Source organism: Protopterus annectens, chromosome 13.part0 (genome assembly GCF_019279795.1).
Source record: "Protopterus annectens isolate FY-2018-M chromosome 13.part0, PAN1.0, whole genome shotgun sequence".
Lineage (NCBI taxonomy): Eukaryota > Metazoa > Chordata > Ceratodontiformes > Protopteridae > Protopterus > Protopterus annectens.
This window is the reverse complement of record NC_056747.1, coordinates 169,191,183-169,205,029: the sequence shown is the minus strand read 5'-3', so window position 1 is coordinate 169,205,029 and position 13,847 is coordinate 169,191,183. Positions and strand designations below refer to the sequence as shown.

General features: G+C 42.5%; 1 protein-coding gene across 1 annotated transcript in view; it reads left to right on the top strand.

Moving 5' to 3' along the window:
• The window catches only part of ARHGEF18 (Rho/Rac guanine nucleotide exchange factor 18), a 2,448,098-nt gene that overhangs the window by 2,143,583 nt on the left and 290,668 nt on the right, over positions 1-13,847 (top strand). The window contains exon 26 of the mRNA XM_044090748.1: positions 6,952-7,095. Coding sequence (XP_043946683.1) covers positions 6,952-7,095 — 144 coding nt within the window. The remainder of the gene's footprint in view (positions 1-6,951; positions 7,096-13,847) is intronic.

The following is a 13,847-nucleotide window of genomic DNA, read 5'->3' as shown; positions in this document are numbered from 1 at the left end:
TTGCTGTATGCCAGTGTTCAGGTACATATCCCGAAGTAAGGCTAAGGTTAAATAGCATTTTTATGTGTGGGTTTAGCTCCTCTTGGAGTTCACGTAACATGCAACCCGGGATACCGTCAGGTCCCATTGATGCTGTGTTTTTAGCTTTGTTTAGGGCGGTTCTCACTTGGACTTCTGAGATGACAGGGAGATTACATTCAGCTGGGATAAGTATTTCATCTTTTGGGGATGAGGGAGGGGAGAAATTTGCACTGAACCTTTCAGCCAGAATGTTGGCAATATCTGTGGGTTCAGTGTATTTTTTGTTGTTGTGAACCAACTCTGAGCATATCTGAGGGTTTCCGACCAGGTTTCTAACATAGCTGAAGAAGGCTTTGTGGTTATCTTTAGTGTCCTTAGCGATTTTTCTCTCAAAGTTGGCCTTGGATGTTTTTATGAGAGAACGTAGTTTTCTGCTTTGATCAGAGATGTCTTCCCTTCATGGGATTTTGCTCTGATGTGCAGTAGCTTCCTTCTTTTGTTACACAATTTGTTAATGGCTGAGGTCCACCAGAGAGGATGCTTGCCTTTGGTGGAGAGGGATTTGGATTTATTTGGGATTGCATGATCCATGCATTCTTGGAGATGTCCATAGAAAGCATTTGTGAAGGATTCGGCATTGTGGGATGTGGTATCCACTGGCACAGTAGGCTTAAAGGATACCATCTCAGTCTTAAAAAGAGCGAAGTCTGCTTTTGAGAAGTTTTTCACTGTGGTCTTTTGTGCTGGGGGTAGAGGTGGGATATGTATATCCAGGGTGATTAGTTTGTGGTCAGATCTCACTAGTGAGGGGTATACTTCCGGTGTGGGGCATTTTTTCCCCATGTTTGTGATGATCAGGTCTAGTATATTATCTCCCCTAGTGGGAGAGGTGACTAGTTGTTCCAGTGCATTTGAATTTATGAATTCCAGGAACCTTTGGGCTAGGGTATTAGGGCTAGAATAATGTACCCAATCTATGTTTGGGTAGTTGAAGTCTCCCAGTATGATGGTATTTTGTGATACATTCATATCCTCCAATGTTTTCAGGAAGGCTGAGTGGGGTTCTTGAGATTGGGAGGGTGGTCTGTAACATGCTACCAGTTGTATAGCAGTTTTGCCTATGGTTAGTTGCACCTGTATGGTCTCTGATGCTTCATGTGTTGCTACTAACCTGGAGGTGTGGGTGTCCTTGATGAATATGGACACTCCCCCTCCTTTTGTGGTTCGGCCTGGGTTTTGGGGCTGAAAAGCATGATAAGAGGTATAGCCTGGTAGCGCTGGGGTGCTCTCAGGAGCCTTGAACCAGGTTTCAGTTACTGCACAGACGTCGATGTTCTCCATGCTGAGGAGTGCATCAAGTGCCTGCATTTTGAGATTTAGACTTCTGGCGTTGAGCAGCATTACCCTTAGTTTTTTTCCATTTTTGTTTTCTAAGGAGGTGAGTTTGTCTTTTGAGCCTTGCCTAAAAAGGGCACTATGGGGGTGGCAAGAGCCTTAGCCAATATCCGGAAGCCCAGTGGTGACAGGTGTAAGCCATGCCTTGCGAAGCAGTGTGGCTTGTCCAACATGTCATCCCAGGCAGACAGACATTGGATCCCCTTAGAATGACACCAGTACTTGAGCCAGTTATTAAAGCTGATCATCTTGTCTTTGTATTGTGGTATCATTTTTGGTGAGGGCAAGATGCTGCTCAGGGTCAGGGTTATACCAGCCTGGGCTACATAATCGGAGAGCTCCTCTATGTCTCTCTTCATGTAGTCCAGGGAGGTACATCTCAGGTAATTCACACCAGCATGGACAATGACGGAGTCATATTTGTACTTGCTTTGGAGTGACTTGAGTGCATGTGTTATGTGGCGGATCCTAGCTCTCGATAGACAGCTCACAGTCACCCTCTCCTTGTTCAGCGGGACATCAGTGTGTCTGACTGTAGAGTCACCTATTACTAGTGTAGTAATGAACTTTGTTAGAGTTGCTGGGGTGAGTTGTTGATGGTGGCTTAATTTCAGAAAGTTTAAGGTGATTTTGAGTCAGACTCTGATAAAGTTTTATACATTTTATTCTTCAAAAAATGGGTGCTGATGTAAAACTGAAGGAGTTGGGTCTAGGAATGTGGTGTGGTACTAACACGGTACAGCTGCTGCACTAGCAGAGTTCCTGCAGGTGGGTGAGGCTGATGCTAATGGGTGTTGATGTAAAACTGAAGGAGTTGGGTCTAGGAATGTGGTGTGGTACTAACACGGTACAGCTGCTGCACTAGCAGAGTTCCTGCAGGTGGGTGAGGCTGATGCTAATGGGTGTTGATGTAAAACTGAAGGAGTTGGGTCTAGGAATGTGGTGTGGTACTAACACGGTACAGCTGCTGCACTAGCAGAGTTCAGCAGGTGGGTGAGGCTGATGCTAATGGGTGCTGATGTAAAACTGAAGGAGTTGGGTCTAGGAATGTGGTATGGTACTAACACGGTACAGCTGCTGCACTAGCAGAGTTCCTGCAGGTGGGTGAGGCTGATGCTAATGGGTGTTGATGTAAAACTGAAGGAGTTGGGTCTAGGAATGTGGTATGGTACTAACACGGTACAGCTGCTGCACTAGCAGAGTTCCTGCAGGTGGGTGAGGCTGATGCTACTGTGCTGCACATGCAGTGACAGTCACATGCGAGAGGAGAAGGTGAGGTAGCTGGACTGGACAGTGTGTTTCTGTCTGCTGAGGAGAAGAGGACAAGACTCATGCAGCCCTCCCAGTTTCAAGGTCAGGTGAAAGGTGTTAGGGTTCAGAAGAATGTCTGTGTTACCCTTGATCTTTTGTGTGTGTGAGGGATGTACTACTGACATTTCTGATGTGAAGCACATTATGAAGCATGCAGATAGAAACTCTGAACAAGGGAACACACTCCATTTAATGTTGTATTACAGTTCTGCAATCACCTAAAATGCTTTTTCATGTTGAATTGAATCCACAGTGTGTGTATATGTCTGTCTGTGTCTGTTGAACCTTTTGTTGTTTTCTGGTTGCAAGTTGCAGTGAATCTGAGCATGGTGGCATCACCCCGCTGGGTAGTTTTTGACATGTTTCCTAGGTGGTTCACATATCTTTATTGAATGGTGCTGTACTGTACTACTGTATTTGTGTGCTAAATGTTTAATGATAAAGCAAAATTAGTTGTAATTTCTTTATTGTGACCACATGTACGTAACAGTATTTTAGCAAAATATGGAAAAATATAAGGGTTACCTGTGCCTGATGGTGTGTGTTACTTAAAGCCACAGTTTCCCCTGACTTTTTATTTATTTATTTATTTTTGCACCATCATAATCTCTGCCATTAAATGGGTCCATTTTGTGCCAGTTCCACTGGATCAATGGGATAAAGTTCCAAGTACATCCCAGCTGGCTCCCGTTCAGTTAGTGGCTTAAGGCCCCTGCTGGCTTCTCTTTAGGAGTGAGGTTCTGCGGGACATGCTAGAGACAAGACCATCACTGTGTTGCCAGTGGGGATACTGGGGATCACAGCAGTTCATTGCCAAGCTAAGTTTCTGTTGGAGTCACAGATAAGGGTTGCATTATTGTAGAGATGGGTATACCCCTTTGAAGAAATCTGTATCATGATAGTTGACACTCAGAATAATTGATCAGAAAGCGTTGAACATCTGCACCCCCCCCCCCCCCTTTGCAGATTCCTGGATCCGCCACTGCAGTGGGAGGGTAGAACTACTTAAATAGAGTAAATGGAGTGACTACACAATTCATACTTTTGTGTGTGGTAAAAACTAGAGGGATGGAATTTTGTAGTGAAATTAACATAAGGGGCAGGCAAGAACAGGGACACTGGTTTTTAAGTTGCAACAAGACCAGACTGGGTGGGTGGAATAGTTTCCAGCCACAGTTGAGTTGGTTTAAAGATCATATACAAACCGATAAAATCAAAGAAACCCATCTGTTTCCAAAATTAATTTCCACGGTAGTTGCTTAGCTTGGCTGACTTTCTGTCATTTAAGTTTTCAGTTCCACTTTTCTTTTTTACGAAGCTGTCTTCCTAAAAATGCCCTTTGTAGCCATAAGATGCCCTGCCCCCAGTGATTATTGTGCTGAAGTTTTGCTTCCTTCCTGATGTGCTGACATCACTCCAGAGTTAACAGAGGCCACTACCTAGTCAGCAGGATGAAGAAATTTTTACAGAGTGCATTTTCAGACTGAACTTGGATTTTTTTTGTCCTAATATTTAACCCCACCCCCACCCCAATGCATTCTACATTTCTTCTGTTTCACTGTCACACAAAGATATGTGCAACACAAAGATTTTTACCTTTACTGTATCCATGATTTTTGCAGAATATCCCTGATTTCAGATTTTACTCCATTCATCCCTTGTAAAACCTTTAATTTCCCAGTGAATCACCGAAGATTGCAGTTAAATATGAAATAATGGCTTTTAATATTTGGCGTTATAGTTGATTTTATCCAGAAAATGCACGTTGATGCAAAACCTGTTCCATTAATAAATGGACATTCTGCACTCTGAACAGTTCCAGAAAGAGAAATATTAGAACATAACAAGTGGAATATAATAGTTTTACTTTCTTAATGTATTTATTTTTAAAAATGTATCACAACAATACTTTAAGTTAAGTTAGAAACAAAGAAGAAAGTAAAACACTAGGCCATGGCATAAAGTACAGTTAAGTGAAGCAAAGGTAACAAGACAACCAGTCAACAAAACAGATCTGCAGCAAGCCAGAGGTAATCAAACACTAAAAATCGTGAAAATAGCTTTCATTCACAAAGATATGTTTTTTGAAAGCTGAAGACATCAGAAATTATGTTCCTGAAGATGTAGTGCATTGTATTTCTAAAGTGTAAACTGGTTATGTCACATCCTCATCACAGCACTACTTCAGCCCTTCTAGCCTTTACCAACACCATAAACCATAATCACAACAATAATTATATATCCTTAGCCCTCTTCTTGGATCTTTCCAAGACATTCGATATGGTTGATCAACTTTTAATCCACACCCTGCAAACATTCTGTCTAGATACTAGAGCCCTTCAGTGGTTTTAATCCTACCTGAATGGTTGACAGCAGCCTGTCCTCTGGCAGAACAAACTCTCTAACCTTCTACCTAACACCCTTGGAGTACCACGAGGCTCTATACTAGGGCCCTTGCTGTTCTCCATCTTCATTAACGACCTTTACACTGTCATCCCAAAAGTCAGCCGTATCCAATGTGCTGATGACTCTACTCTGATTTGCTCGGCCACATCTTCAGTAGAGTTATGGTCAGCTACCCAGACCACCTTTAATACAATAGAAAACTGGCTTTCTGAACGTCGTCTGAGCCTAAATCCCCAAAAAACTAAAATGCTGTTATTTTCACCAACACGTAGGTCTACCGCTTTCACCTTTACCATAAATTCAAATCATGGTACAATAATCTCCCCTGACCCCTCTACAAAACTATTAGGTGTCATCATAGATAATAATCTAAAATTCGACCTACATGTTAACCAAACTGTCAAAACCAGCAATAAAAAACTAGGGTCACTTTACAGAATAAAAGCCTTCCTAACCCCTCCAGATAAAATTGCCATAGCTTGCTCTCACCTTCTTTCAAACCTTCTGTATGCATTCCCTCGACTCTCGAATTTAAACAAGACTGTCCTTAAACTCTCAATTTGCTGCAACCACATTGCCAGGTTTGCCACTGGGCTGCCTTGTAGGACACACCATTGCATCAGTCTAAATCAGCTTGGGTGGCTTGAACTACCCAGCCTAATCCAGTATAACCAACTGATTATGGCCTATAAAGTCCTCTATAATCCAGACAATACTCCTGCACTTATAAATATTATCACCCCCTATACCAATCCTAGATTGCTTCGATCCTCTAACAAGTTACTAATTCAGACTAGAAAAATTAATAACACAGCCAGTGACTCTCTCTTTGCAAACTCTGTAAGTAGATCCTGGAACTCTCTTCCAGTGATATTACCTTACTTTTCCACCTTAGGTCAATTTAAAACTAGACTCAAACTTAACATTTGTCACTTAACTGGCTATATCAATGTATCAAGCCTGGCTAACTCTCTCTCTAGAATGTGTAAAAAATCTGTTAACCAGTTTACTGTGTAATTTAATTTAATCCTGACTTGCACTCGGGATTAACTCTAACCTGTGGAACTTGTTTAACCTGCTTACTTATGTAATCTCTCTAAATAGTCTGTTTGTAATATGTAATGCTGGAATTATGTAATGCTGTATCTGCTTACCCTTGGAGCTTTTCTCCCCGGGCCTCCGCTGAAAATGGACATGCATCCAGTCGGATTATTCCGGTCAACAAATGTAAAATAAAAAATAAAATAAAAAATGTCAGGCTATCCATGAAGGCCACTGGGTATGTGTACATCTCTGATACTTGGGATCCACTTGCTGATCATTTGAGGCACTGTCTTTATATTGGGTAAGTATTTACTAGGTTTTACTTTGTACTGCCGAACAAATGAAGGCTGGGTGGGTGGAGGGCTGTTAAAGACATGAAGAACATTATCTTTTTCAACAATTTCTTTGCTTCATGTTCACATTATTTTACAAGTCCAGAATGTAGAAGTCCTAAACCTTAGTAGCAGGGAGACTTCACATGGTTACAAACTAAAACTAGTAACAGCACACGATGAGATGAAAATCTTTTGTACCTAGTAAATCAGAAGTAAGTGAATGTAGAGTGTGTTTAGATAATGTCTTTTTTGTTTAATTAAGATGCATTGCCACATATGAACAAGTGCATCAGCAGGTGTGAGTGCACCTGCAGGGGTGGTCCTTGTTGCTTAGTGCTGTACATAAATTGTCATCCCTGGAGTGTTAGCATTATTGCTTGTATGTCTTAACCTTTCACTGTAGTATTACTCATTTGCATTTACCTTTTCTAATTAATAGTTGAAAACCTACAGAACCTTCTTGCATCCAACCTTTTTACTTCGAACTGGCAGCAACCAGAAGAATGCCGGACATCCAGTGGAGTGCTGAAGAGAGCAGATACATTTGGGGGATATGACAGTAGTCCTGTAGTGTCAGACAACGGTAAGAATGTTAGGGTTTTTTGCTTTTGGCAGTTGCATTTATTGAGAAATGTGTCATCAACTGTTTTTGGCTTTGTTAAAGCAGACTATGCACACCACCCACGAGAGCCTGGGAACTGGCAATTTTGCACAGATTGTCCCTTCATGCTGGTTGCATTCCATCAGTGCTGAATACTATGGCTGACTGACATCCCTTCAGTGTGGAATACTGTGTCTGACTTGCATTCCATCGGTGCGGAATACTGTGGCCAACTTCCATTCCTTCATTGCGGAATACTGTGGCCGACTTGCATTCCATCAGTGTGGAATACTGTGGCCAACTTGCATTCCATCAGTGCGGAATACTGTGGCTGACCTGCATTCCATCAGAGCGGAATACTGTGGCTGACCTGCATTCCATCAGTATAGAATACTGTGGTTGATTTGCTTTCCATCAGTGTGGAAAACTTGTGGCTGACTTGCATTCCTTCAGTCCGGAATATTGTGGCTGACGCACTGAGCAATACAAGGGCAGAGCCCCCATGTATGCTAACTTGGTCCTATAGGTTTGGAAGCAGAAATATATCATTAACTCCACATATATCAACTGTTGGACTTCCTACACCATATTCATGGATGACATTGGCATCTTATGGAAATGAGAAACTAAAAATTTATAGAATATCTTAATTCTACCACACCCTTTTTAAAATTTACCCAGCATTTTTCCAATGAAGAAATTCAGTTTCTAGATGCGAGTATTGTGAAGCACAAAACAACTAAAACGTTTTCTTAAACCATATCCAGGAAACCAACATTTTGTAATTCCTGCCTGTACCACATAAGTAATCATCCATACAATCAAAAACGAGCCTAGTAAAAGGGCAGTTGGTCAGAATGCGCATAATAATTTTGAGCTGTGAGATGTTTTTAACAGTGTGTGAAGTTTTAACAAACCTGTTTCTGGAGAGAGGTTATCCTTTAAAACCTATTAAATTATGTAAAGGATGAAATTATCTGGATGTTGGGAATAAAGTTTTATGCAGTTGCTCAGAAAAGCAAAAATACTAAAAGTAGTAACATCATGAGATCTTTTACTGACAAGAACGTTTGAAAAGGCTGTGGTCCTGAATTACAACCAAGAGTCCTTGGTGTAACTAAGCATGTCTTAAATATCAACTGGAAGATTTTTTTCTCACTTTACAAAGGTAGGAAATAAATAGTGAGAAACCTGTTTTGTATATAAAAGAGCAAATAACATCCAAGAGAAGTTGAAAAAAATCAAAAAAGCAAGGAAACTTTTCTGAGGAAATGGTAGGAATTTATAAATGTGGCTATTGCCATCAATGTAAATTTGTAGCTGAAGGTGAAACCATTGTCTTACAGGTGAGAGGCTGAACAGTAAAACCCACAAAATGTTATAACCGTGGCAGTAAAGGGGTGGTCTACCCAGCTAAATGCAAAACCTATATTTCCTTTTATGTTGGGGAAAAAACAAAAGAAGTTTCAGAAAAAGAATATATAAACAGTTATATGATATTAATAAAGAAGGAGACTTACGCTCTGTATAGGCATATGTTGGAATGCAACAAAGAAGGATATTTGTTTTGTACCTTGGAAGATGTCTAAGCTTGACCCTAGGGGTGGACCTTGGGAGCTAACAACTGAAGTCCGAGAACTTGCCTGGCAGCTTGGGTGTTGGATGCAGGAATACCCCCAGGGCTAAATGACTGTATTTCAGTTAGCAGTCTCTTAAAAAATGAGAGCTGCAAAGTTGTAATGTATTTTAGTAACAGACTGATATTTTAACTATGGGTTTACACCACTGAGAAATTTTTAAAAAGCTTTTATAACTGTTATTTTCACTTTGACTGTTGACAGTCTACAACATTATTTTTACTAGTTATATTTCTCTGTGTTCATAGGTTCATAGATTAGTTTAAGCTAGCTGCCCTTGCGAGCCATTTTAAGCTTAGCCAATTATCCCTTGGGAGACTCAAACCCTGCACCTTGTGTTTGTAAGGCAAACACCTTAACCATTAGGCCACCCTCCCAACCCTTATACCTTATTTTTAACCTGGTGGCTTTACTTTTAGTTGTCATGAATGTCACATGACTGTTACAGTGTATAAATTGTGTGATGTTTGCAAATTTTACTGTGCTCTGAAGATGCCTTTTCCTGGATGAAGGTGCTAAACTGTTCAATAAAACTGAACCTTGTTTCTTCTGAGTCCTGCTTGTGGTCCTATCTCTTTGGTTCTAGACTAAGGATTGCACCAGTCTAAGAAGAGGGTTAGAATATTACTTGGGCTTCCTAAGCACAAACCACTGGCCATTCCTCCAATTTTAGAAGTAGTGGACAATGTAATTCTGGAATTTTTCCTGCAGCCTAACTCCTAACCACCTGCTCTTCAAAAGCTAGGCAGTTTCTGTAGTGTTCTGGACTCGGATCCTGAGGTAGTTTTTGTCCCTGTGGAGCCAAAGGTAGTACCTCTGACAACACCCAGCCAACCGAAAAAGACTGTAGGACCCTGGATAGGTTTGCTAAAAGGTGTACGCTTAAGCCACCCTGGCAATGAGAGTTCACAGTTACTAATTCCATAAGGTTAAATACCAGGAAACTCTCCTGGGCCACATGAAAAACAAACTGGAAGGGATGGAGGGTAGATTTCTCAGTAAGGAATTGTTAAACATTTGCAACTCTTGCTTTCAGGTTACAAAACATTCCTTACACTGTGACTTTGATGCTCTAGAAGCATCTAGCAGAGCAGCTGCTTCTGGATCCTTTATTAGGAAGCATGCCTTGTTAAAGGAGCAGAACCTGTCTGAACATATTCATTCAGAAATCTTGGATGGGCCCTATTGATAAAGATTTTCTCTTTGGACCCAAGGCCCAAGCCATTTTTAAGAAACTGGAGAACAAGGCTATGTCCCTGTTCACTGTTAAGGATTTCTTGTAGGTTTAGCTCTGAGGTTCAGTAGGAAATATCCTACCAATCCCTCGTCCTTTGTTGCTACCCAACCTAGGCAAAGAGAAAAGAGAACCAGCAGATACAAGCAATAGAGATTACATAGGAGAGGGCAAGCAGAACAAAGGACAAGGCTTTCTGCGCCCTGACCACAGAATCTTAGCAGGGAGCAACTATGGCTTAACCATGTACCTCCCTGCCCGCCACACCCAGCCATCCTCTCCAACTCCGCCCCCCTCAAGGTTAGGAGGCAGGCTTTTCCTTTTTCTAAACAACTGGTTGGAAAGTAGCCAAGGCAGACGTGTCATTCAGGTCATAAGAGCAGGTTACAAACTTCACTTTGCTTCTCTTCATGATATGCCGGCATTCCTTCATTCCCAAAGGGCCAACTCAAAGAAGCACAGTCGCAGATCAACCTCCCGCTTGATCAAGGCTTCATGTAACCAGTTCCCAAGTAAGAAAAGGGCACTGGGTACTATTTAATACTTCTAATACTCTGAATAGAAGGAAAGTGGTGACCAGTATTAGTCTTGTCTTGTACAAATAGCTTTCTTAGAGTTTCCAAATTCAAAATGCTAATGCTACAAAAACTTCTGTGCATGCTATAACCCCCTCGTATCTAATGGATGCCTAACTCCAAGTCCCCATAGCAAAAATGCACAGGGGATACATCCGCTTCAGAGTAGGTGCTCAGCTCTTAAGTCTGTCTACCACTCTTGGGAGTCTTTACAAAGTGTCTTAAGTAATTGCTTTCTGCAGGACAAAGGATGTTCAAATTTACCCTTGTATGGATGATTGCCTTATTCAGGTGCAGTCAGTTAAAGAACTAGAAGCCTGTCTGCCCCTAACCAGAGACTGCTTCTCAAGCCTTGAGTTAGCACTCGGTCTGAAGAAGTAAAACATCAGTCCTTCTCAGAGGATAGTTTTCTTAGGGGCCTTCCTAGACACAGACAGGCATGTGGCTGCCTTCCACAAAGCAAAACTACCTTCTTAGCTCAATACTTCCATACCATACTTCTTTAGGTGTTTGTGACTGGCAGAGAGTTAGCTCAATACTTCCATACCATACTACTTTAGGTGTTTGTGACTGGCAGAGAGTGCATAGGTTCATAGGTTCATACTAGGCTATCTGCCCTAGGGCATTTATAAGCCTAGCCAGAGTGTGTTTGGCTTTCGCCACCCATTTTAAATTAATTTTGCTATGCCTTTTTTTGAGGTTAGTATACTGTGCCTCTGTCTAACAGTGACACAGAAGTGATAGCTGGGGTAAACCTACGATCTCCCATCCACTCATCAAGATTCCTCTTGAAGAGAGTCAATGTGGGACTCTGCCTAACCTGGACTGGGATTTTATTCCAGAGTGAAGGGAGCCTCTGGGTTATGAATCTGTCCCTCCAGCATGTCCTATTTATTTCAGTGCTGAGGTTCAAGTCTCTCGAGCGTAGCTCAATGGGATTTGGATTTTCTGAGGTGCAGCATGTCCATTAATTCCGGGTTGGACATGGCTTTATACGTCAGGCACAGATCGCCTCTGAGCAGGCGGTATGCCACTGAGTAGAGCTGGAGTTTCTTTAACAGGGCAGCATATGGCATCTGTTTGAGCCCTTTGATCCTCTTGGTGAGGTACTTTTGGGGCCTTTCCAGTTGCTGCAGGTGTCTGGTAAGGTACATCCCAAAAGGGGCATTATACTCAATTATGGGCCTGATGAGGGATGAGTAAAGAGGCATAATGACCTCCCCTGATCTAGATGTGAATCCCTTCATGATTAGGTGGGCTATATAAAATGTTTTTCTAACCACTTTGGCCACGTGCTTGTCAAATGAGAGATTGCTGTCAGCTTGGGTCCCCAGGTCCCTAATGACGTCTTCTGTACTTAATGGATTACCACCTATGTGGTAATTTGTGGGCACTTTGTTTTTGCCAAAGGGGATGACTATACACTTTAGCTTGAGGCCATGGCTCTGGCACCAGTTATCTGTTTCTATGAGGCCCTTTTGGAGGATGCTTGTGTCGGCTGGAGAGTTGATTATGGCGCCCAGTTTGCAGTCATCTGCGAACTTGGTCAGCCGCAGTCCTTCCGTGTTGGCCTGTACCACCGAGAAATATATACCGAACAAGAGAGGTCCCAGGACTGAGCCTTGTAGGATGCCACTTGTAACTGGTTTGGAGTCTGACATGGCTCCAGCAATTCTAACCATGTGGGTTCTGTCCTTGAGCCAGTTTGCAACCCATATAGTGACATAGGGGTTTATATCTAAGCTGGTGAACTTATCTATAATGCCCGAGTGGGGTATTGTATCGAAGGCTTTTGCGAGGTCCAGGTAGACTGTGTGGACCACCTTCCCCTCGTCAATGGCCTTGGTGACTGTTTCACAGAAATCGACCAGGTTTAAGAGGCAGGATCTGCCCTTAACAAAGCCAAACTGGGTAGGATCCAGTGTCTGTAGGTCCCCAATATCTTTATTTATGAGGTCCATGATGATCCTTTCCATAGCTTTGCAGACCAAGCTAGTCAGGCTTATGGGGCGATAGTTTCCAGGATCCATTGAGGCACCACCTTTGTGGAGAGGGACCACTGTTGCTGTACGCCACTCTTTGGGTACATATCCTGTAGTAAGGCTAAGATTGAACAGTAGTTTTATGTTTGGGTTTAGCTCTTCTTGGAGTTCATGTAGGACGCAGCCCGGGACACCATCTGTTCCCATTGATGCTGTGTTTTTTGCTTTGGAGAGGGCGGCTCTTACCTGAGCATCTGGGATGTCGGGGGGCAGCACTCTGTTGGGATAGATATTTGCCCTTTTGGTGGGGAGGGGGGGGAGAAGTTTGCACTGAACCTGTCAGCTAGGATGTTGGCAATGTCTGTGGGCTCTGTGTATTTTTTGTCATTTTGGACTAATTCTGAGCATATCTGGGAATTCCCACCCAGGTTCCTAACATAACTAAAGAAAGCCTTGTGATTATCCTTAGTGTCCTGTGCAATTTTTCTCTCGAAGCTGGCCTTAGACGATTTTGAGTGCCCGTAGTTTTTTGCTAATACTGATCAGAGATGCTTTCCCTTTTTGGGATTTTGCTCTATCATGTAGTAGCTTCCTCCTTCTATTGTATAGTTTGTTTATGGCTGGGGTCCACCAGACAGGACGTCTGCCTTTGGGAGGATTGGGTCTTGGTTTTATTTGGGATTGCATGATCCATGCATTGCTGAAGGTGTTCATAGAATGCGTTTATAAAGGATTCTGCTGTCTGGGCCGTATTTTCCACAGGCCCGGGGGCTTTGAAGGATTCCACCTCTGTTTTGAGGCGTGTGAAATTTGATTTAGAGAAGTTTTTCACTGTGGTTTTCTGGGCAGGGGGTGGGGTCAGGATGTGAATATCCAGTGAGATTAGTTTATGGTCTGATCTTACCAGTGAGGGATACACTTCTGGTCTGGAGCATACAGTCCCCATGTTGGTGATGATCAGGTCCAGTATGTTTTCCCCTCTTGTGGGAGTGATAACAAGTTGTTCCATAGCATTTGAGTTTATAAATTCTAGGAACCTTTGGGCTAGGGTGTTGGAGCTAGAGTAATGCTCCCAGCCTATGTTTTGGTAGTTGAAGTCGCCCAATATAATTGTGTTTGGAGAGACCTTCATATTTTCCAGTATTCTCAGGAAGGCCGAGTGGGGTTCCTGTGTTTGGGAGGGTGGTCTGTAGCAGGCTATAAACTGGAAGGCAGTTTTACCCACTGTTAGTTGCACATGGATAGTCTCTGATGCTTCGTGCTGTGCCACCAACCTGGAGGTGTGGGTATCTTTGACGCATATTGC